This window comes from Podarcis melisellensis (assembly GCF_964234715.1).
Source record: "Podarcis melisellensis genome assembly, chromosome: 10".
Lineage (NCBI taxonomy): Eukaryota > Metazoa > Chordata > Lepidosauria > Squamata > Lacertidae > Podarcis > Podarcis melisellensis.
In genome coordinates, this window is record NC_138542.1 from 57,636,858 (window position 1) to 57,660,604 (window position 23,747).

The 23,747-nt window shown below is 41.2% G+C and overlaps 1 protein-coding gene across 7 annotated transcripts in view; it reads right to left on the bottom strand.

The window, feature by feature from the left end:
- Positions 1 to 23,747, bottom strand: part of KDM5A (lysine demethylase 5A) — a 44,852-nt gene that overhangs the window by 16,254 nt on the left and 4,851 nt on the right. For 4 of the 7 annotated variants that reach the window (XR_014172373.1, XR_014172374.1, XM_081927962.1 and 1 more), the window contains exons 3-19: positions 23,105 to 23,227; positions 21,160 to 21,330; positions 20,575 to 20,709; positions 15,760 to 15,865; positions 14,646 to 14,734; positions 12,992 to 13,150; positions 11,768 to 11,887; positions 10,007 to 10,165; positions 8,609 to 8,790; positions 7,604 to 7,766; positions 6,929 to 7,048; positions 5,062 to 5,256; positions 4,753 to 4,934; positions 4,399 to 4,523; positions 2,907 to 3,057; positions 1,512 to 1,629; positions 119 to 474 (exon numbers count right to left, since the gene is read on the bottom strand). Coding sequence is in view for 5 of the 7 variants with exons in the window: in XM_081927962.1 (XP_081784088.1) it covers positions 119 to 474; positions 1,512 to 1,629; positions 2,907 to 3,057; positions 4,399 to 4,523; positions 4,753 to 4,934; positions 5,062 to 5,256; positions 6,929 to 7,048; positions 7,604 to 7,766; positions 8,609 to 8,790; positions 10,007 to 10,165; positions 11,768 to 11,887; positions 12,992 to 13,150; positions 14,646 to 14,734; positions 15,760 to 15,865; positions 20,575 to 20,709; positions 21,160 to 21,330; positions 23,105 to 23,227 (2,654 nt within the window). In the remaining 2 variants the exon portion in view is untranslated. The remainder of the gene's footprint in view (positions 1 to 118; positions 475 to 1,511; positions 1,630 to 2,906; positions 3,058 to 4,398; positions 4,524 to 4,752; positions 4,935 to 5,061; positions 5,257 to 6,928; positions 7,049 to 7,603; positions 7,767 to 8,608; positions 8,791 to 10,006; positions 10,166 to 11,767; positions 11,888 to 12,991; positions 13,151 to 14,645; positions 14,735 to 15,759; positions 15,866 to 20,574; positions 20,710 to 21,159; positions 21,331 to 23,104; positions 23,228 to 23,747) is intronic. The other 3 variants (XM_081927963.1, XM_081927965.1, XM_081927966.1) reach the window with 2 other exon arrangements.

The window sequence follows — 23,747 nt, forward strand, 5'->3', positions numbered from 1 at the left end:
AGGAGTCAGTTCAGGTGTTGGGAGGCCAAGACTAGACTATAACTCATTGTGGCTTAAATGACACCGCAGTTCGGAGGTCCTGTAAACAGAGAGCAGAATGACCAAGAGTAATACTCGCCTTGCTTGCAGGCAGACTTTAGCTTTCTCTTCCCACCTCTCGGAAACTGTGAGCAGCTCCTGCAATTCAGCCATGGCCTTCTCTACCGCATGGTGTGGGGCCAGCCCCACCCCTGAGTCAATCAGTTTCTTCATCACATCCAAGGTGACTCTCTGAGGATCTGAAAGGGTCACCCGCACCTCATCCAGCCAGCGTGCCTGCTGCAGCTCTTGCTTCAGGCGAGGCAATTCAGGAAGTTCCACATAGAGGCCAGTGCCCATGTCTATCAGCATCTGCAGTTTAGATGAGTCAGGGACCTCATCCATCATGGCCTCCTGAGCACGTTCATGAAACTCTTCAACGTCGTCCAGCAGGTTCTAAGGGAGTGACAACAAGGTGCTCATTCACTACAGTGATGGCAGCTGCCAGAGGGGTTGCAGACTGCGTAACTAGTTACTGGTATGTTTGGGATGAGCTGAACGTTCAGAACTATTGAGTTTCCAAGCAATGACAACTGATGTCAGGCAGGAAAAAAGCTACAATTAACAGTTTATTGCAATAAATGCTGCCCAGAGTAACTGACAAAATAGAAAAAAGCGCTATTCTAAGTGCTTTGACTGGAATGGCAAGAAATGCTAAGACACTTGCTTCTATCTGTTGTGTTAAACCTGAAACCCCTCCCCATAAAACACTTTTCTTGACTATGACTACTGGAAAAAATCAAATTCAGTCTCATTACTGTCTGTGTTTTGTTTTCCTGGGATGCTACAGTGTCCAGCTCACTGCTTCCCCCCTTTAAACAATTTGCTTCTCAAACCATGAGAAGAGAAAGCACTGCCAGGAAAACAATCTGCCTTTGTATCACTTTGGCTATATTTAGAGGACACAAAATGCAAGTTATTTTTTGTTTAACATTAGGAAGATTTAAAGACCACAGAGCTAAATGGAATAGTGTATTAAACACAGCCCACGGGTTGCACAATTTTCAAACTTAGATATGTTCATTAGTTGATTATCTTGCAGAACGTTCATTTCAAATAGGAAATGGAAGCTCTAAATCAGAAGCCCCTGATCTAGCTCCCTTCCCCCAAACCCCACTGATTTTAGTGGCAGGAGGTAAAAAAATGAAGTAGAAAGTGCTAAGATTATTACAGTTCAGTGCCTTGATGGCAACTGAAACCACCACCTCGTAAGATCAAACATCTGTTGAGCAGAGAGGGGTTGATAACACCCCCATACTCCCTGCCACACACAGACACAGCTGAACTGCAAAGATCAGCTGAGGAGCAGGGGCTGCAGGCCTGTGCATATCTGCGTGTGCGGGATGAATACCCTTCAGTGAAAATCAGGTAGCCATCTCCATTCTAAAGAGAACCAAAACTCAATCCAAGTACAGCCTTCTCCAAAAACCCACCTTTACTTGCCGGGCCTGACTGATGACACAGGGAAGGCTAAACAGCTGCTGCACAAACGCTTTCAGTTCTTCCACAGTCAGCTTGGTCCGTGTCCTTCCACTCTCTGGGGTCAGTCTACTATGGGGAAAGGAAAGAACCTTGTAAATCACATACACAGTTCCTGGAGGGCAACAGAGTCAACAAATGGGCCAAGTTCAAGGTGTTGGTACTAGCATGTAAAGCCCTATACAGACTAGGACCAGTTGTTCTCTGGGGAAGTTTCTCTGCAAATTCCAAAGATCTCAGAAACTCGCTCCGCAGTAATTTGGAGCAGGGCTTTTAGTGGCTGCCCATTCTGTGGAACAGCATTCCTGTCAAGATGCAACAGGTGTCACTATCTGCACTTTTTAGCAACTTTTTTTGTTGCTGTTGTTCCAACAGGCTTTCCCAGCTGGATAAATAAGCCATTGCCATGAGTGTCTATTTTGTATCATTTTAGTTTTGTTTTAAATGTATTGGGTGTTTTGTGTTTAACTGTTTTTTACTCTTTTATTGCACATCGCCTTGAAACCATTGAGACAAAGGCAAATGTGATTAATAAATTAACAACAGCAACGCATAGTAAATTTCCTCTGGTCACGTAAACAAATCTGTTACATAAAATAGAGGCTGTAGGGGAGTTTGAGGCCTTACCATCACATACTCTGAAAAATAGAGTTCAGATGTTAATTATGTAATAATTTAAAAGCTGTACAGCCCAATATTTTATCAAAATTAATAGTAGTGTAGATTTTCATGTAAAAATACAGAGTTAAAGCTTGCCAAAATCTCTACCAATTTTCACCTCACAACAAGCACAAATATTTGGGGACAACATTGCTCAATGCTGTCACCATCAACCTAACTTTTGAAGGTGAAGTAACTAGAGCAGGGCCTTCATTAGTGATTTTTATTAACATGCAAGTTCACATGGAGGAGAAAGGAGTCCTTCAGGATGCCCATGTAAATATTAACTAGGTCTTTCTAGTTGAACCCAGAAGCAGCAAAATTCCTTCAGCATGAGCAAAATATTATCAACACCAGTTTGGTCACTTTTGAACACATTATTTCCAATTTGAAATGTTTCACGAGTTCCCTAATTCTCTCGCCATTGCAAAAGTGTTCTACATGCTTTCTCTAGGGGGTAGAATCCTTCTGATTTGACTTCTCTAAACACTTTCCAATTTCTCCCCCCTTCACGATGAAACTGCCTTTGCCACATCCCCCCAACCGCCTATCAAGCTAATATATTCCATTTGAAAAGTGTCAATTCTGGCAAGGCATGCACAAATTATTTTGACAGTAGAATAAGTGTTTTTGGGTTGCTGATTTATACAGTTATGCCAAAAATCTACCTCCACCTTCCCTGCTCATACCTGTGCTTTTGTTTTTTGCTCAGAAGCAGTTGGGCCACTGAAGCACAAGTCTCTGCCTCTTTCACAGCATCTCTTAGCTTGCGGAAGAGGTCATTCTCTGGGTATTTCCTGTCTTCAGCATCCTCCAACATCACTCTCAGCTCAATCACATCTGCAAGAAATTAGCCAAGAGGCCATTTGCACATATAAACAAGCACAGCAAACTACTCCCCACACCCAACCACGAAGTCCCCAAGAACAGTAGACTGAACACATTCAAGTTATCATATGCATAGCTATCCATTTGTTATGAGCTATTTCCTACATCAAGAAAGTATTTGCTCCTCACTTTAGTCAAGATGCCTCAATTCATGGCAGTATTTTAGCCTCATTTCTACAAAGAAATTGTGTGAAAGGCAGGCTGGCAATCCAATACTTCCACTAACTAATTAACCTTGACTATCTTGCCATATTGGCACTTTAAACAGAAGAATGTCTCACAAGGATGAGCACACTAGCTTGGTATCAGAAACCCTGCACACATTGTGTAACACACCCATCACCTTGCTACATGGAATCAATGTTAAGTATTAAACCTCCTCAAGAACAGAAAAAATTTCCAGGGTGATAGCCATCTGTTGTTTCTAAGAGTCAAACTACAAATTTAATTCTGAACTAGCCATCCCTTGCTGCAAATGTATGTCCCGCATGATCTAATGTTGAAAGCATTTGCTGCTTGATAAATGAGCAGCAGCTGATTGGCTGCTTCTGGGCAACTGGTCCATATATATATATATTTAATGAAACAGGAAGTCAAGCATGCAGTACTAAAAGGAACAAGTATTTCAGATGTCACAAGAAGTGACATTCCCAGCTGGAATGTCATATAAGCTTGCTTGGGTCATGTAAGCTTGCTCGGGTCAAATGCATACTGTCTCAATCTTATTTTGAAAGCAAGAAAACTATTCCCTCTCTGCAGGACACAGAGCCACAGTGTAGAAATGTATGGAAGTAGCTTCACATACCAGCACAGCTTTTCTGACCCTGTAGCCCTTCTTTGTGTCACATTACAAGCTGTTCCTCTGAGCTCAGGGACACTTCCAAAGTATGTTTTAGTGTACATGGTTCTTCACTTGCCCCCATTTTGTATCTTCCCCACAAATCAGGCAGATTTGGCTGAGAGTGTGTGGCTGGTCCAGTGAGCTTCATGGCTGAGTGGGGATTTCAAACTGATCCTAGCCAAACACGCTTAATTGCTATGCCACATTGGCTCTCTGGAACTCACTGTGTTAAATCATTTGCAGACTTAATTCAGTTCTATGTTGAACATTTCAGTATTTTTAGTTTTAAATACATGTTTACATGTCTTAGTGAAGTATTTTGTGTAGCCTTCCCTGAAATTTATATATTGTTTTAGGATTTGGTTTTGCTCAAGTCCATCTCCCATTTGTGTTTCCAACCAATTGAAAATCTTCCTTAAGAGATTCCAATAGGAAACAAAACTGCATCTAACCTTTCTTGTGGTTGAGGTTGGCCGACAGCGCATCTGTGACCCTGCTGACCCACGTATCATAGGACTGTGCTCTGACTTTCACTCCGTACAACAAGGAAGGGAAGTCCTCTAGTGGATACCGGTATCTGGAGATAAACAAGGAGGAAGAACTTTCAAATGTACTGCAACTTTCAAGTGTGTAGAAGCAAAAAAAAAAATGGAGAAGATAATAACAACATTATGTATTTGTCAGACTACTATGCACTGGATCTTTGAATAAGAGGGAACATTATTGCTGTAAACATTTATCCTAGTTTAGAGGCAGAAAATAAGGCAGTATACAAAAGGAAGCAGGATGGACTGTGAAAATGGTACCTTAAACATTTCTTCTGCATAGAGCATGAACACAAATCATTTGGATGATATAGGCATACAAGTCGCTCAGGGTTACAGGAACACGTAAGAGCAGACAGGAAACAGGTGGTCCTACAAGCTGCACATTGACGCTCATCATCTGGAACCAGCTCAAACACTTCCTCCTCTGACATCAGAACTCCCTAATGCAAAGAAAAAGTGACATCTAACAAAGATACTGGTCAGGGGAAGACCTTTTGTTTCCAAGGCCTCACACAATCTCTTTGTTCAGTCCCAAAGGGCATGAAAGCAGAGCTTCCCTGAACTCACCATCTGTATGACAGCCTCCCTTAAACGTGCCTCATCTTCTGTCATGAGAGTCATTTCTTTGCAGACCATGGCAGCCAGCCCCACATCCAAGCACTCTGGGTCGGCAGCCATCTTGAAAATTAGTTCCTCGTGAGAAAACACACAGTGACGCCTCAGTCGCCGATAATGGCTGACACACTGCCGACCTATTGGAAGCTAGAAATGCAAGAAGCGAGATATCTGGTTTAGAACTATCCCCAGCTCATCTTGGGCTTCCACACTGGAGTTCATGAGAAAAACACGTTAAAATGGTCTCATTAAATGATATAGGCAATTACTATGAGCATTAAGTGTGTCACACTATCCAGGAGTAGGGTCTCCAGGGGCCTTGGGTAAGCCAAGCTCTTTGGAGTCAACTGGGGGGGAGGGGATATGAGGGAATTGCTTGTGTGAGGTCTGGAACCCAAGGGCTTCATTTCACATGAAGCCAAAGGAGTCTCAAATAGCCTGTCTGAAATCAGCCTCTCCCCCAGAAACTCCAAGCCAACCACATAATTAGCTGGGAACAGAAAAAAAGATAAACAGCAATAGGGATGAGAAGCAAAAAACAAGAGGAGTGAGACTTGAAAGTCTCTCAAGGGGATACCATCTCCTCATAATATCTGAGAAACCAAAGAAGCTGCAAGAGCCAACACATTTTAACAGAGGAAAATGATGTCAACATAGTAACAGAGTAAGAGTTAGACTTACACTGCAAGACTTGAAGTATATCACATAGTCTCCTGCCAAAAGTAATTATTTCAGCAAAAAAACAAGTGAGGCAACCTTAAAGACCAGATGTCCAAAAAAAAGGTAATTTTGCCTCACTTGAATATGAAAAAAGTAGAAAATACAAAGGTTCTTTCAGAATGATCAACTTTGTTCTTCAGAGTGGTGACTTTGTAAGTCAGTACAGTGGGCGCTCAGGTTGCGAACGTGATGCACATTCGCAACCTGCAGCGTTCGCAACCCGTGGCTGCGCATGCGCGGGTTGCGATTCGGTGCTTCTGTGCATGCGCAAAGCACTATTTAGAACTTCTGCGCATGCGCAACCGCCGAAACCCAAAAGTAACCTGTTCCAGTACTTCCAGGTTTCGGCGGTCCACAACCTGAAAAACGCAACCTGAAGTGGTTATAACCCGAGGTATGACTGTATTGAACAAGTTTCAATTTCCCCAAAATTTGAGATTTAATTTCCAAAAAGACAACTACTACACAGAGCATGTCACAGCCTCTGGAAATTCTGCAAGGTTTCAGCTTGCATCTTAAGCTAGATAAAATACCTAGGCTTTGCACTGCAACAAGTGTTGTGCTTAAAATTGGTTTGATGCAAGGTATTTTGACCATTCAGCCTTATGGTGTATTACAGTATGATATGCATAAATTATTCAAGGGGCTTATACGAGTGGACACAGAGGTAACAATAGTGTTGTGTTTTTTGCTCAATCAAAAAAAATACACAGACAATATGAGAAAATTTAAAAGCAAACCTTAAGCAATGTATCTGGATATGCTGGTTTAATAAAGTTTTAACAGGGTGTCTTAATACATGCCTGTCTAATGTAAACAGCATATTAGTATTTGGATACCAAACCACCACAGGGTTATTATAGTAAGTTGCTTGTTCTATACTAATGGCAAGAAGTAAATTGGAGAGCTGCCAAACCTCCTCAGCAAAAAGTTAAATAGCCACAACTGTATTTTGCCCAATGTAGAGAAAACTGCACCTTGAGCTGTAACCAAAACAATAATCCTTTTCAGATGGGTATTACTTTGATGCCTTTTAATATATAGCACCAGACAGTGCCCAGATAAGAGAAAAGCTAGGTTATGCCAGATGTATACGGACCCAGTCAGCAGTGCAGAAGTTCACAGCTTCAGCAAAATTGTATCCTTGATTAAATCCAGAATGATAGGCACGTGGAAAAGTCACAACAAATTCGCCAGCACACTGATTGGTCCGGTACACCTAGAGACAGTGAGAAGTGAGAGATTTTGGAAAGAAAGCATCATTATCATATTCATCTTTCAGAAACGGAGATTAACATGGCTGGTAGTAACTACTAATTCATGCATGAACTATGCTATCACCTTTTCCCTTCTCAACCACTTCGTAGAATCTACCAACTGATGCAGGCTGCAAAGAAACTGGTTTTAAAACCTCAATCTTTTTACATAAGGCTCTTAGGGCATATCGCCAAAGGAGCATCTTTCCACTATCTACAAGTGAAATCACTAGTTGCCTAGATAAGGGTTAAAAACGTTTAGAACACAATCTATACACAGTAGCTAGAAGGATGTCAGGGTTGATGGTGTTGAAAGCTACTTAAGATTCGACTGGGAAACCTTCACAGTCCAGTTCCTGGCACAGATTTTTCAGACCTACCAAAGCAATCTCAGTTCATAATCAGGGCTGAAGCTGGATTGAAATGAATCTATAGACTGTTTAAAATGCTATTCCAAGTCATTCTGCGTGACACAAGACGAGTAACCTATAGGCAGGTAAAGGTTCTGCAGAACTTACAGGCACACCATGCTCCATTAGCACATTGGGGTTCATGATGGTTACTAGCTGGTGCAGAAGGTCAGGTTGATTCTCAAATAGTTCCGGAGCAAGCTCTCGCATTACTTCCTCCAGCTGTTCTGCTGCATGGGAGGGCACTCCATACCACGTCTTTGGCTCTCCCCTAGCAAAACATATCATCCATTACCACAAAGAAAGCACATTCTAGCATGAGGCGTATTTTCCAACCCTAATCTACAAATAGTTTGCCAAGAATAAATTGAACTGGAAAACAAGATGCTTCAAGTCAAGGATAAGCTACGTATTTATAAGCCTGGTCTTCAGGTAATACACAAGCAAGGAGGATGCTGAGCAATTGCAGGGAAACATATGATTGTTCAGAAATTGACTAAGGAGGTTCACAGACATTACTCTGGCCTGTCCTACATATTTGGAGTGTTTTGCAACTTAGACACATACCAACTTCTTTCACTAATAACTGTCTTTTCCCACTAAAGGTAAAGGTACCCCTGACCATAAGGTCCAGTCACAGACGACTCTGGGGCCGCGCGCTCATCTCGCTCTATAGGCCAAGGGAGCCGCTGTTTGTCTGCAGACAGCTTCTGGGTCATGTGGCCAGCATGACTAAGCCGCTTCTGGTGAACCAGAGCAGCGCACGGAAACGCCGTTTACGTTCCCGCCGGAGCGGTACCTATTTATCTACTTGCACTTGACGTGCTTTTGAACTGCTAGGTGGGTAGAGCTGGGACCAAACAACAGGAGCTCACCCCATCGTGGGAATACAAACTGCCAACCTTCCGATCGGCAAGCCCTAGGCTCTGTGGTTTAGACGACAGTGCCACCCGCGTCCCTTACTTTGGGCCTTACTGGACACTCATTATTGTATTCAATGCTCTTCTCCCTTGAGCAGAGAACTTGTGTAACATTCTAGAAAAGGTAAGGCAAATAAGGGTGACACTACCTGGGCATGCACACCCACCCACCCAATGTGGCAGGAGTCCATACCAGTGAAGGTAGTTGATGGAATAACTCCAGTGATCCTCAATGTGCCAGCAGAAAGAAGAGAAGCACATTCCCACATAAAGCCAGGGCACCTTCATGCCAGAAATATCAGCATTGATGTGAGCAAGAACAGATTGTTCCAGGACGGGCATGTTGTTGAGGTTCCAACCAGAAAGGGCATACTCCTGCCAAAAGAACAAAGACGAGTTTGTAAAGGAAGTGGCCAGAAGACAACTAATATACCGTAACATAGGACAAGAACCAGTTCTTTACACTCTCCTCCTAGACTGGTTATAATCCTCTGCCACATTCAAGCAGTAAATAAGGTTCTGCAGGTGCTTCACCATCGCTTGAACGCTGGGTTGGGGAAGGGAGGCTGAATGGGGTGGGGAGGCTGTAACTGATGGTAAACCTGACCTCCATCCCTTACGCAGGTCAGCCCAACCTTCACTTACAGCAGGGGTGAAGAAACTCTAGCCCATGGACCTAATTCGAATGGGCACAGGCCACAATTTGGCCCATGACACCATTTGCCCAAACCACATCCACCTGCCCCACATTTGGGGACATATGTGACACCAGGTGTGGGGAAGACAAGGACATGGCTACAAAAGAATAATTAGGAGCTTCAAGTAAGCTCCCAATTGCTCCTTTGCAAGCAGGGTTCATTTGGCACTGAAGCAAGCCCCACTGTGACTGGATGCAGTAAGATGCTCCCCCTCTGAAGAGGAAGGTTTTAAAAAAACAGCTAAGGGAGTTTCAGCTAGCAGGAAAAGTTTAAACACTCCCCTTCTGCCTCTTTACAACACCAATTACCACTTCTAGTGACATTGCTGCAAGAGGAGTCAGTGAAAGGTGTCATTGACCCCCCTACAACTTGTTGCTAAACCAGTAACAATAAAAGTGCTGGGGGGCTCTAAGTAAGCTGCCCTTGGTGGTCGGTCTAACATCCCACCCATCCTCACCATTCATCAGATGATGGAAGCGCTCCTGGCACACACATGTACTGGCTGGTGCCTCCATGCTAGTGATACGGCATCCAACATGCATACATAAGGAATGAAGTCATTCATACGGCAACACACACACATTTGGACTCAGAACTCCACAGAACTCAGTGACACCATAGGGCCACCCCCCATAAGGAGCAGGGGAATAATGAGAGGGTACAAATATCTGTTCAGCCCCACTGCCAGCCTGATGAGCTAAATCAGCAGCAGTGGCCTGGCCCCCAGCTTTCTGTCCACAATGCTAGTTGGGGCCAAGAGATAGCAGAAAGAATGTTAACTGTATGTTAAAACTGTTGCCTCTCAAAACTGAAATCCCCCCAAATACATTAATCCTAATAACATGTAGAGTCAGCTTTCTAAAGTGCATGCAGATTGTGTATCCTAGCCACACCTCCTCTTCCGGCATTAGCTTTCGCCTGCCATCCTTTATAGGGAAACCACTTCCAAAGTCCTTGGATGAAATGTCGGCTCCATACTCCACAATTACATCCTCCTCAATGCTGCTCACAAGTCGCCAGAACTCCTTCTCCACCAACTCAGTGGGAACCATCTGAAAGCACAGAGGGACGAACTTTAAAACTAGCAAGTTACATGTAAGTGGCATGGAGCAGCACTTACCACCTCACTGGTGTTCAATGCTTTCCCAAACCCACATTTAAAGCCGTTTTTCTCTCTAGACCAGAGCTGAGGAACCTGCGGTGTTCCGGGAGCTATTGGACTTCAATTTTCCCTAACCAGCACGGCCAGGTAAAATAGAAATTGTACTCCAACAACATCTGGAGTGCCAGGGTGTCCTCACACCTGCCTTACGCAGGTGCAGTGAAAGTGGGAGGAATCACACTTGAATGCTCCCCTTCTTCCCACTAGGAAAGCAAGGGTATGCATGTTAGAGAGAGAGAGAGAGAGAGAGAGAGAGAGAGAGAGAGAGAGAGAGCGCGCACACCCACACAAGCACTCAGGCTACATTGTGAATTATAACAAATACTGCTACTCTGCTCAAATTCTACATCTGGAGGAAACCAACCAGAGAGAATCAGTCACTGTGCTTGTTTTCTTGCAGCAACAGAGTGCTACTGCTACTTTTTACACCACAGTTCAAGGGTTCATAGGAAACAGAAGGATAGGTGGGCATTACAGATAATTTTTGTATGGGTGTCCAACTCCAAATTTCTGTAACATTCTTGTTGGATCTGAATTTAAATAAATGATGACATCAACGTAAGAAAGGATCAATCATGATTAGAATTCATAACCCCTTTTACGATCTACCATTTTTCTAGCAACTAAAGCCAATTCACGAAAATGGCAAAGAGTGGCAGGGGATAGAAGAAAGGACATACTGTATTTACGCAAATCTAATGCACCACTGAATCTAACACACACCTCAATTAGCAAAAAGTTGACACCAAAAAAAGTATTTGCTTTGTCAAAGGTGTTTTTCAAGCTTGCAATCAAATCTAATGTGCCATCAAATAATGCGCACCATAATTTTCGCAACGTAATTTGGTCATACAAGAGTGCATTACATTCGAGTAAATATGGTAGTTTAGTACTACTAAACATGCTTTGCATGTTGGAAGCCCCACATACCTAAAGATGCAACAGGACTGGGAAAGAATTCTGTCTGGGGACCTGAGGAGAACCACTGACAGTTATAGAAGGTCATCTCTGGCCTAGATGGGTCAGTGGCCTTGTCAGTAAACAACAACCTTGCTATGGAATGTTTATAAAAATACCTGAAAACATTTTTTCAAAATTGAAGACAAAATCCAACTCCTAATGCTGCCAGAGTAAAAGCCCAACTGGATATTAAAGAGCTTGGCACCTGAACTGCATCCATTTTCCTTTCATTTTGAAATGCAAGGTTTTTACCATGGATGTAGAGAAGGAAAAAGGACTCCATTGGGGCTCTCTGGCCTCTAAAGACACATTCCCCCATTTTTGTCCCATGAACCCAATCCCTGACGTCTCTCTACAGAAGAGGACAGAATTCTAAATTCTAAATTCTGCAACAACAAAAATATAAAAAGAAATTTTAAAAAACCTATAAAATAGTTAAATAGCAACGCTGTGTGGGCAAATCTGAACTGGCCTATAGGTTTTCCGACTACTAGTGAGAACACTTTGACCGCAATATATATTACATACTTACGTGGACTGGCATGTTGAAGTAATCAGACTTGAAGTTATCTGCCATCTCACCAAAGCTCTGAAGGGTGTACTCTCGAACAGCTTGTTCAAATCCAAAGGCCTCACGTGGTTTGTTACATTCCTAGAAAAGAGGAAAAGTGTTATTCGACATCACAGAAAGCAGTTTTATCAGAGCATCCTGCAAAAATGGAATGAAGTTCCTTCATTTAACTAAATTAAGAAAATATTAAGCTTTCATTTTTTTATCTCTCCAGGTAAGTTGACTTAGGCCAATGAGCGCATGCAGCAGTGTTGGTGGACAAGTGGACTTGCTTCCAAAATACTAAGTATCTGCGCCTTTTGCAATACACTGCTGTTGGGGAGAGAAAGACAAGGAAGAGAGCCTAGCAAGCTGTACACAGCTCATCAGTGAACCTGGAATGCGACAAACATCTGGAGCAGGACCATTTGAAAGCAGGTTCCACTTTTCAATAGTAATCTGTGTCTAACTCAGCTGTACAGGCAATAACTCTGACAGAAGCTTGTTCAGCTGTTTTCTGGACTTAGGGCATCTCCAAAAATCATCAAGTCCCTACACAGAAACGCCTTCCAGATAGGAAGAATCATGAAAGATCACATATGCCCTCCCCTCAGATGTCAAAGTGATAAACAACTACCCGACATTCAGAAGACATCTTAAGGCAGCCCTGTTCAGGGAAGTTTTTAATGTGTGATATTTTAATGTATTTTTGGTTTCTCTGGAAGCCGCCCAGAGTGGCTGGGGAAACCCAGCCAGATGGGCAGGGTACAAATAATAAATTATTATTATTATTATTATTATTATTATTATTATTATTATTATTATTATTATATAGCTGCCCATGTCTCAGCAAGCCACAATTGATTGTAGCTACTACAAACTTCAAAACAGATGCATTTTTCTACTGTTAACGAAGAAGCCTTGTCTCCTGGACAAAACTCCTCTACACCTCAGAAGGGGTAAACCTTGGGTAGCTAGATGAAAAAGAAGACAGGATTCCTGAATCTTAAATAGTTGAGTTGAAGAGGGAAGGAATTTCAGCAAGTGTAGCTCACATGCCAAGCTACGATTTCCAAAATTTCCTCTTCTATGCAACTAAAATGACACAGAAATCCTATCCTCTTTTCTTACCTGGCCACCTTAGCCGAACCACTAGTGTTTTATGGCTTCAATGTTTCAAATACGCCAAAAACATAAACAAAGTACCTCAGCAACGCATTTAGGGCATCTCCAGTCACCTTTGGGCACATCAGGCAAAGGGGGTATCAGGCAAAAAGTGTGGTAGCTGTCGTCACATCCATCACACAGCAACAATTTGTCCTCGTTGTTGCCCCGGCCACAGAACAGACAGACATATAGGTCAACCTATACAGGAAACAGCATCTTGAGTTTCATGTCTTCTATGCATAAGACAAACCTACCCAAATCCTTCATTACATCTAATGTAGCTGCATGCAGTGGCCTCCGCAACGAGATTCTAAATAAGCCTCCAGTGGAAAGAGGAAAGATGTCAATCATCATCCAAGGAAGCCACGGGCTCTTTACAGGGTTGGAATAGCATTTGCCGGGCACTGGCCAGCATGGGGAATCTCTGGTTGAGGAATTCATCTTTATGCTTATTTTTTGCTGTATTTTCAAACTACAGTTAACAAAAGCAAATTAATGTATGACTTAAAAGGTAAAGGTAAAGAGAGCCCTGACCATTAGGTCCAGTCGTGACCGACTCTGGGGTGGCAGTGCTCATCTCGCTTTATTGGCCGAGGGAGCCAGCGTACAGCTTCTGGGTCATGTGGCCAGCATGACTAAGCCGCTTCTGGCGAACCAAAGCAGCGCACGTAAACGCCGTTTACCTTCCTGCCGGAGTGGTACCTATTTATCTACTTGCACTTTGACGTGCTTTCGAACTGCTAGGTTGGCAGGAGCAGGGACCGAGCAATGGGAGCTCACCCCGTCACAGGGATTTGAACCGCCGACCTTGTGATCGCGAAGTCCTAGGCTCAGTGGTTTAACCCACAGCGCCACCCGTGTCCAATGTATGACTTACCAATAACAAAATTCAGTGGTTAATACTACTATACACAACCCAATATTATTCCTGGGCTCACTGATTATAGCCAGGCACCTTTTTTGCATTTCCCCCTAAAAACCATCTATTCTCTCATTAAATATAATCCTCAGTTGTGTAGTATGTAAAGTTATGTAAAATTCAGCGATATCATCTCCCTAATACTAATTAACACATGTTAGAGATGTCACATAATTAAGACTCATTAATTGACCCAAATTTCTCACATTCTGCTATTGAAACACTTGGAATGTATCAAGGTTACTCTGAAACCCAAACAAAATCTGGAGGGAGCTTGTTTTTAAACACCCATTGTACACATGCTTCTTCCATGAAATGCATAGATGCATAGACACAATAATGAGGATCTGGCAGCTCTCCAATTAGCACAGATTTTCTCTGTATAGGCAACTGCAAGCAGTCTTGCTTAAAGACAATGCATAAAGCCAGGAAGAGACTGAATAACATTGCATAGTCTCAAAAACTAGTAGAGGTACTATTTGGTAACAAGTATCCAAGATGTTAACTGTGATCAAACAGAGAACGCCTTGAAATTTCAAATTTCTCATCTTGTAGACCTCTCTCATGAGGTTAATGCAAACAGTTCCAAACTGTAGCCTGAAGAAGAATGAGACCTCTGCAACTAAAGACTGGATTAGAAGTTGCTCTCAACCAAACTACAGCACTACCAGCAACTTTAATAAAATGAAGGTGTTTTGCTTCCTTATCCCTTCATTCATCATTTCCCCAAGCCAGGTAAGAAGCAACTTATCAGATGCTCAAGAGCAAACTTACAAAGTTGACAGAAAGGGCCCCTTTCCGCTGCCTCATCTGCATGCCGAAAGCTTCCGACCGAGTACCTTTCCGCCTTCGAGGTACTTCATCTAGAGAGAGAATGTTGTACTAGTTATATTCTCTGCAAAGATTTCACAGGGTCAGTCTGCTGTCCTGAATGGAGCAGCAAGCGAAGCACGCTTAGCAGTAAACAAATTAGTCATCACTTAACTAGGTTGCAATGGCACTACTAGCCACAGAACGACAACCTGATAGCATCTTAAGAGCCCAAACCTTTTGTGTTTAAGGTGAACAAAATTTATCACGATAGCTGTAAAGCAGAACTTTAAAGCCTGTGAGCAATCTGTAACAAAGGAATGGAAACCAGAAGGACGTTGATATGATTCCTGAGACTTTGTTCAAGGCCACGAATCCTATAAACTCCATCACACATTCTACTCTTACCATCACAACCTTCATTCCAAAGTTCCCTGTTACAACCTATTAAAAACTGGAATGTGCACATCACAAATTTTACCAGATGAAAGCATATAAATATATTCCTAACACCCCTTTTTTTAAAAGGGGGGAACACTGCTCAGGCATGCAAATGTGGAAGATCCATCTGGCCTGCATCTCACTAGCTCATAAGCAGCGTATCCACAATATGCACATTAGTAGGCTAGAAGGCTCACCTTCACTGAAATCCTTCCCCCCATAAACTTAACTAGGAATCACAGTGACATGTGAAATCTTTAAACTACCGTACATCATGTTCAATTATTTGCAAGGCACCAAGTTCCCTCAAGGTTTCGGCTAAGTACCACAGTAGTTTATTTCATGCTGGCTTCTAGTAGTGCCAGTTTTAACAAATATATAAAACTCCATAGCATCTGGAACTTACCAAAGGTTCTCAATGGAGTGGGCATGCAGCTGCTATACAATTTTTGGAAATGCTTGTGTCACCACTTTGCACTAGCAGCTAAATGATGAACCACCAGGCTCGAAACTCTATGTTGAAGAAGTTAACATACCTGTGATCCTCAGATGGAGGATGGTCATAGAAATTTAAAAAATAAAATAAAACAATAGCCTCGCTCCGCTTTAATTGCAGTGGCTCAAAGCTGCTGCTTACCTTCTTTTTCTTTTGCTCCCAAAGCCAATCCCATCATCTTTGGTCCTGCTCCAAAGATCTGGAGCTTCTTCAGTTCAGTGTTTCTACTCATCTCGCCTGCCTCTGCCTGAAAACAAGATCACATCAACTCACCATTAGTATTTACACAGAATATAATTGCTCTCACAGTAGATGACCAGAGGAGTTATGGGGCTGGAGCAAACTCCTGCTCCACAGACATTGGTCTTTGCACAGTCACTGCCAAGAGCAGATACTTTGGAAGATAGTGTGGTTTTTATCTCTACCATCATCATGTGTAACAAATTTCAAATAATCAATACATTTTACCTTGCTTGGAATGGCACCCAGCTGCAAAATGTCAAAAGCAGGAAGAAAATTAAAATTAGATCATATTTACTATCCCATTTCTACTAACTGACACCATCTGCTAATGCACTTTTTAAATCGTTCTGTAATGAAGAATAAAAACCTATCACATTAGTTATTAAAGGACAGTTCCAACAATAAGGAACAAGAATAAGTGTTCATTATACATATTCAAACCGCTTTGAGTTTTTAAAAAATCAAGTGGTATATAAATTATAGGAAATAAATACTATTAGAATATAGAACTAAGTATATGTCTTTGTTAATGAGATTGAGTCTTGCAGGCTTGGATGCTCGCCACTACATGTCTCGATTTTTGACACATGCAACATTTATCTATAACCATCCTGCATCTTCTGCTACATTTCTAGTGTTTATTAAAACAGTCCAATCTGCTGTTCCTCAGAAATCCAGGAAAGGCTTTATCTTTCAACGGGCTTAAATCATTATTTTTTTCACATTTCCAAATTAAATTTTGTAACGCTAAATAGTATCTCTCATGTTCCTGTCAAGTTGTTTAAAATTCAAAAGGGACATGATTCTTTGTGAATGGAGATCACAGCAGTGCCTGAACAACATAAGGCAATAAGTAGAAAGTGAGATGCAGTTTTAAAAAGAGAGAGAGTAAGAGAGAAATTTCATTAGGATTCTTCATTTTACATGATATCTTGCTTAATTTGTAAATCAGCACTTGCTAATTGCAATTGCAACGTCTTCAGCAATACTGACTCAAAGTTAGCCTTTAACAAAGCACTGTACGTTCCTTTTAACTGTGATCAGGTGATGGAGAGCATTAACTTGCACTCCCTGGACCCTCCCTTCTTACTCAACCACAGTTCAGGGATATGCTGGCACCAACATTTATTGCAATTAAGGCTAAGCAGATTCCATACTTTAAGGTTTCTTAAATCAGGATTTCTGGCTTGCTTAAGAAGTGTAACCCTTAATCAAAATTTTGGAAATGAACCCTGGTTAATGGAGGATTGTCTTTAAGGCCACACCTTCATATCTCTTAACTATAGTTAAGCAGAAGAGATGATGGAGTGTGCATGACCCTGAAAGCTTGTTCTTGGTCACATTTAAGAATGCCTTTGTTATGCTATGCTGGCACTAAAATTGCGTTTTAGCTAGGTGAATCACAAATGATCTTGTTGGGAGCAAGCATCTCATTTGGAACAGGCACAATTGTAGCACCTGCCCCAATGTGGAGAGATTTTGTAGAAACCCTGTAACGTTTCTGAAAATGGGGTTTTTGTTTTCTGAACAGTTGTATGCCAAGCTGTGCACTGAAAAAGCTGTACCAAGATTCCAATATAAGTACAGAATAAACTGCTTTGAGTATTTCATAGGGTTTCCAAAATTGGTAAGAATGGTCCTGCCAGTCTAAAGAACCAAAACAGGCCTATTCCATCCGCATCCAGATATATTTTATCCACATTTCAGGAGAAATATGCTTTGCTACAAACCACACTGTATTAAGAGCAGGGAAGTTGAAAAAGAAGATCAAGAATACTTTTAATGTTGGTCCGGAGGGAAGCATTTAAGTAGAGCCTGGGGAAAGCCACTCTACTCCACAAAAGTACACTACTGGGAATGGTCTTGCTAATTTACATATCCAATTCCAAAAAAACAGCAGCAAAACAAGATGAACCATGAGAATTGCTTTGGAAGACTCAAAAATAAATATGTTTAAACCTTCTTAAAGAGTTGAAGGGAAAAAGAAACCGAATGTGATTATCCACACTCAGTTAACAAGACCGACAGTAGAAGCGGTAGTATTACTCAAGCATTTAAAGTACTTTATTCCATGTTTTGATTGCAGAAAACACATAGGGGATCCAGACTTTGTTGTGCTTAGAGGAAACTCACCAAAGTCAATGGGACTTAAATTAGTAATAACTCTCAAGTCCCAAGTGATCTCAATGGGTCTATTCTGAGCACAACTAAGTCTGGATTCAACCTAGGATTTGTTGCATAGTCAGATACCACCCAACGACCAAATCATACTCTGAGCAGACACACTGGAAAAAACCAACCAATGTGAACAAAGTTCAGCAATTTCAGTGGGTCTACTCTGACTTGTATTGCATCCAAGTTAGAGCCAAGTTAGTCATGCCATTAATTTCAATGAGTCTACGTGGAGTATGACAAATGCTAGATATACTGTAGCCCTTTATTTTTCACTTCATACTGAGGGTTTTTCACGCTCATGGTTGAAATTATACATACAGGAATGCAATTCAGTTATTCTATCAAAACACTTAATTCTGGTAACTGTGACTTATAAACCAAAATCAATTTGAAAGCGATGTCTTAATAAGATATTTCTGTTTTGACTGTCCAGACTCCTCCCCATCTTCATTTTTATTTTTCAGAATTTCACACTAGACTACACTTGAAGTCTTCAAGACATAACTAATGTTATTTCATTTGAACTTTAAGAGATTTGTATACTATATATCTATGCAAAAACCATGATTACAAAACTACTAAGGACTAGATAGAAAGCATACTTTGAATGTATGTGCCTTCTACATACAGTATATATATTTTTAAATTACTGTTTCAGTAACCCTAATAAACTCCACAAGGCCTCCCCTATTTGGCCTCTGAGGCCATTCTGGCCTCAACATTGACAGATAAATATGTAGTTGATTGTCAAGACTTGCAAAGCACAGGCAAAAATGTGTCACCTAATGTCCTTATGATGCCAGGTAACTGGCAGGTCAGCAGTCCCACTAACCAGTCAAATTTGGCCTGTGGGAATGGAGCAAAGAAGATAAGGATGGCCTACTGGTTTCATCCAGTTCTTCCACCCCTGTATTAACTTGATACTCTTAGGACACTTGATATTTGTGGACTATTTCTGCTGCGCTAGCACAACCCTCCCTATTCCCATACCTGCACCAGAGCAAGTAGAAAAGTGCAAGCAAAAACCAGACATACCAAATATACCTGGGAACCCTTCATAGCCAAGCTACGATGTACCAAGTGCAGGCATAGAGAGAAAACCCATCAAATTATTCCAAGTTCAGTCAAGAAACCATATCCTCAATTATTATTTCAGCATCATTTAGCCTAAAAAATCAAACTATAATTGTCACTTCATACTTACTTGCAAATGTTAGAGGATTAACCAAAAAGCTAACTTTCCTTTAAAGCCAACTGACCTAAAAGCTACTAGAATGTTTTGTTTAATGAAGTACAGAACGTGTCTCTCCTTCCTGTTCATTCTCCTTTTGCATAATCATTTGTATCATTCTCAAATGTATCTGCAACTTAGTGTTTTTATGTTTTAAACTGAGCTATAGCCACCTCCCCTGTGAGCAATCACTCTTATGAGAGTTTTTGGTACCAGCAGAATGCTGATGCATATGGCTGGTGAGTTATAATTGTAGCAGTTGTTTTTTTAGTTGTTAAACAATGTGATGAAAATTTTAATTGTGCTTTGTTTTATATGCTGTATTTTAACTTATTACATTCCCCACTTTAGGATTGCTGCTTCAGTGAAGAACAGGTAATAAATATTTTAATTAATTAATCAAAACATGAAGAATACTCACTTTAAACATACACAGAGTTTAACTATTAAAGAAAAAGGCTGTCAATGCTAGTTACAATTTTTCATATATTTATTTCACTCTGTTAAAAAAGAATTGGGTTTTAAAAGTAGCTTGTGTCATCACATGTTCTGGAAAAAAATACTCTTAACCTTCATGAAATAAAGTGGTTATATTAACTGAAATACTGAGAAATTTGAACGGAAGAAGTAGACATTGCTTAGAAAGCCTTTACTGCTACAAGCAACTTCTCCCCTTCAGTGTTAGGACTATTCTGAAGACTTCCAGCCACCACAACACACAAACAGAAGGTTGTCTACAAATTAACCGAACCAAGTTCCTACATAACTACTAGTTCTGCTGGTGTTAGTGTGCACCAGCCAATCTCCTCATCCATACCAATACTAAGCATTTATACAGGACTTTAAGTTTTCAATACTCAAAACAAGCATTTCATTCATTCTTATAAACAATCCTGTAAGGTAGACCAGTTTATCACCTTTGTATTACAGCAAGTGGGGAGCTGAGGTTAAGAGATAATGGTTTGCTTAAGGCCACACGGCGAGGCCACAGTCCAAATGAAACCCAAGGAACTCCTCAGCTTAGCCACCAGCTCAAACTGATATAAAATTCAGAAGCTGGCATGAACACAAGTCCTTTTCCTCTTAACATAGTCGGCTTATTCAGTGAGAGAAACGTTAAGTGAGGCCAGCACAACGTGAGCGTTTTTATCTAGCATGCTCACTTTTGATCTTTAAAAGGATGGCTTCCTCATGAGAAGTTTTGAGTGAGCCCCCACGGCCGGACAAAGGCTGTTGCATTTCCAATGCATCTGCACTGGTGCAAAGACTAAAGCACTCTGTCTACTGTGGCCAAGTGATCTGGGTACCTGGGACTTGACACGTCTGGTTCTCTTCAGCACAACGTTCACTCTTGTACCCTGCTTAGGGGGAGACTGGGCACCAATGCCGAGGTCCTCAACCTCCACTTTTTCCTTAAGGTCCAAGTTTTGCTTTTGGATGCCCTAAAGAATCAGAGCACAGAAGGACACCAGGTTGGTTGGATCTGGGATGGCAGACTCTGGTTTTCAAGATGAGCAGCACTACTGGGAGAAAGGGCTACCAACAATGACACACTGCATTACAAATGTCATCTGGACAGAGTCACCCACGAAAACTGAATAGAACTGATTTCTCAAGTGCTGCTGCCTAGCCAAGGAAAGATTCCTTCCCATGTTTGATTCTTTTCCAACAAAGTCCTCATCCTATCAAGGTTGACCTCAAGCATAAACAAAGAAGTAGATACCATCGCAAAACCAGATCACAGTATAATACATATCTCTCTTGATTGTGATATAAGCAACTTGTTTCCATGAGGCAAATGCACAAGAGCACAAAACCTTGTGTTAGTATACAGTAGACAAGCAACATACTGTATCTCATATTACTCTCCTGCAAACAAAGCCATCTCTCACCATAAGGCTGACACCAGACTGGAAAAGCTCATATGGATATAAGATCCGTTCATAGTGTGACTTCAGCAGTGAGCCAGTTGCCTTTCCTGGTAAGTAACCAAGACGACTTGCAACTTTAGACCACTTCTTTTCTTTAGTGACCACTTCAAAGCCTCCTTTGCTGGCAACAATCTGAAATAAAAGAAAACAGATATTTATTTTATTTAGAAAGCTACATACAAGTTTCTTAAAGCATACAGGTCACAGTCCAAATATAAAACTTCACCAGATCCTCTACTTAATAACAAGGGGATAGTTGTTCTGCAGAATCAAATTCATTTCTCGCTCCAAAAGCTTAATGCATAAAGACGATTTGGATGCCTGAAACCAGACAAGAAGCAGTTCCCAAAGATGTTTGAAATAGCAGATTCTCACTAACAGCAGCCAGAAACAGTTTGCTAAACTTGACTTTCCATCTTATGAAAAGCATTAATTTAACCTGCTGTTCAGTCCAGTTCAGAAGTCAGAAGAGCTGGAGATCAAGAATAGTGGCTATGCAGACACTCCCAGGAAAGAGTCTTAAGGCAACAGATTACTGCATGAGGTAAAACAGTCTGCTTCTTTCAAGTTGAAGGTGGCAGCCACAGCTATATTCAATTCTTAACTGATTCTTATCAATTTAGATCCTCAATGGCTCGATTAAACCAGTGTTTATTTGCCATGAAGAAGATGTTATGAGAGTAATACGGTCAGCATCAGGCCCAGAGAGCTTTCCTCCAACACCATATTTCCTCCTCCCCTTAAACTGTCAAGTAAATTTGAACAGAATTACAAGCCAATTGTAAAATTCCCTTCCCAGGATATGTACAGCTTTCTACTTGTTCAAGTTCACATCTAACAAGCTACTGTTGTGAAATACTACTCATCTCACTCAAAAGGGCCCATAGCTGTGCATACCGCAAATCTCTGTTCTTCCTTCTTGGCATTCAGGGAGGTGACAAGGCACTTTTGAGAAGGCATTCATCTGACAAATGAACTGCCATGAGACCAAAAGTGCTATTGCACAGTTGGAACTCTCTGCACTACTACTCTTATTACTAAACATTTTCTAAGTGTTTCACAATTAAGGAAAGACAAACCAGTCTCTGTTCTCAGACTCACAATCACAATCCAATAGTTAGAAGACAGAAGGGAAAAAAGTAGGAGAGGGGAAAGGAAAGCAGTTCCAACAAGTCCTTCACTTATTGATGAAAGGATTCAGGTTGGTCTGCCCCTTACCATGATTCCCTGAGAGGGAGGGATGCAGCCTCCCAGTGGCCCTTCATCCCCAGTTATGGCAGAAACCAGGCTGTTTCCATTGGTTTGTATTATACCAAGGTTGCAGGCTTTAAATAAGTTGTATGCTACGTGCAGCTTTGGAAAGGCAGGTTTAAAACATTTTATAAAAATAAACATTTAGTACTACAAGAGTTTAGCATGCTTTACAGGCACTTTTAAAACCAGAAACAATATTATTTAGCGTTATTGTATTAATGCTACTAGCTACCAATTAAGTCACAATTCACAGCTTTCTGCCATGATGCAATGCATATGCTATGAACTGGTATGGAAACACTAAGAAGCTGTGCAGTATGAACCCTACATGCCTGGAAGTTACGTTCTAGTAGAGTAACCATATTAGTCTCCTGCAGCAAGACCCAACAAAGAGTCTTAAGACACTTTCAAATAGCAAGAGTAATTTGCCTTGCTGATATAGAAAGCTACTGCACCCAAAACTCCTTATTGCTTATGTACCCCGATAAAAATCCATGGACTTAATATGGAGGGAGGGGGAGTTATCAATGAACACACCATATTATTCAAGCCATAAGCTAGAATATTTTACGATTCTCTATTACAGCAGGGAAAACGTGATTTTATGAGAAACCACTAACACCCTACCAAATGATTGTAGATTCACACTCACCTTGCTCAGTGAATAAAGATCCAGTATTTTTCTCTCCACGACTGGGATTTTTAATGTAGATCCTTGAAGTTCCCAAAATTTTGCCAGCTGATCTAAGAAGTCCAGCTTCACTCTAGTCATTGCCTATTAACAAACCAAGGCAACAGATGGACGTCATACAAGTTAGGTATGAGAGAAGCACAATACCCAAGGAAAATAATGGCAGCATGCTCACAGTCAGCTCTTCTATTTTGAAAGTCTTCAAAACTTAGACCAGAATATGTCCTATCAGAACCAAGGCCATTTCAACAAATGGCAAATCTGGATATAAGCTTTCTACATTCCTACAACCCTGGTGGAGACTTCTCCTTTAGCACTGGCAGATATTTCTTGCACAGCAGAAGTCAAGAAAAAATATTAGGAATGAGGAGAAGAAACAGATGAATCCAAGTACAATGAAAAATACTACTTGAATGCAGATGCCTTGCGCTTCCTCTTTTCAGAATTTTAAAAGTCTCTTGCAAGTTGCATGTATATTATTTAAGCATTTTCAAATCAAAATGCTGTGCAGTAAGAAATAAAGGTATCGATGTAAATTGAAGTTTAAAATATATATCAGAGTAATATACTCATGGAAGAGTTTCATTCACTATCTGAAAGCTGA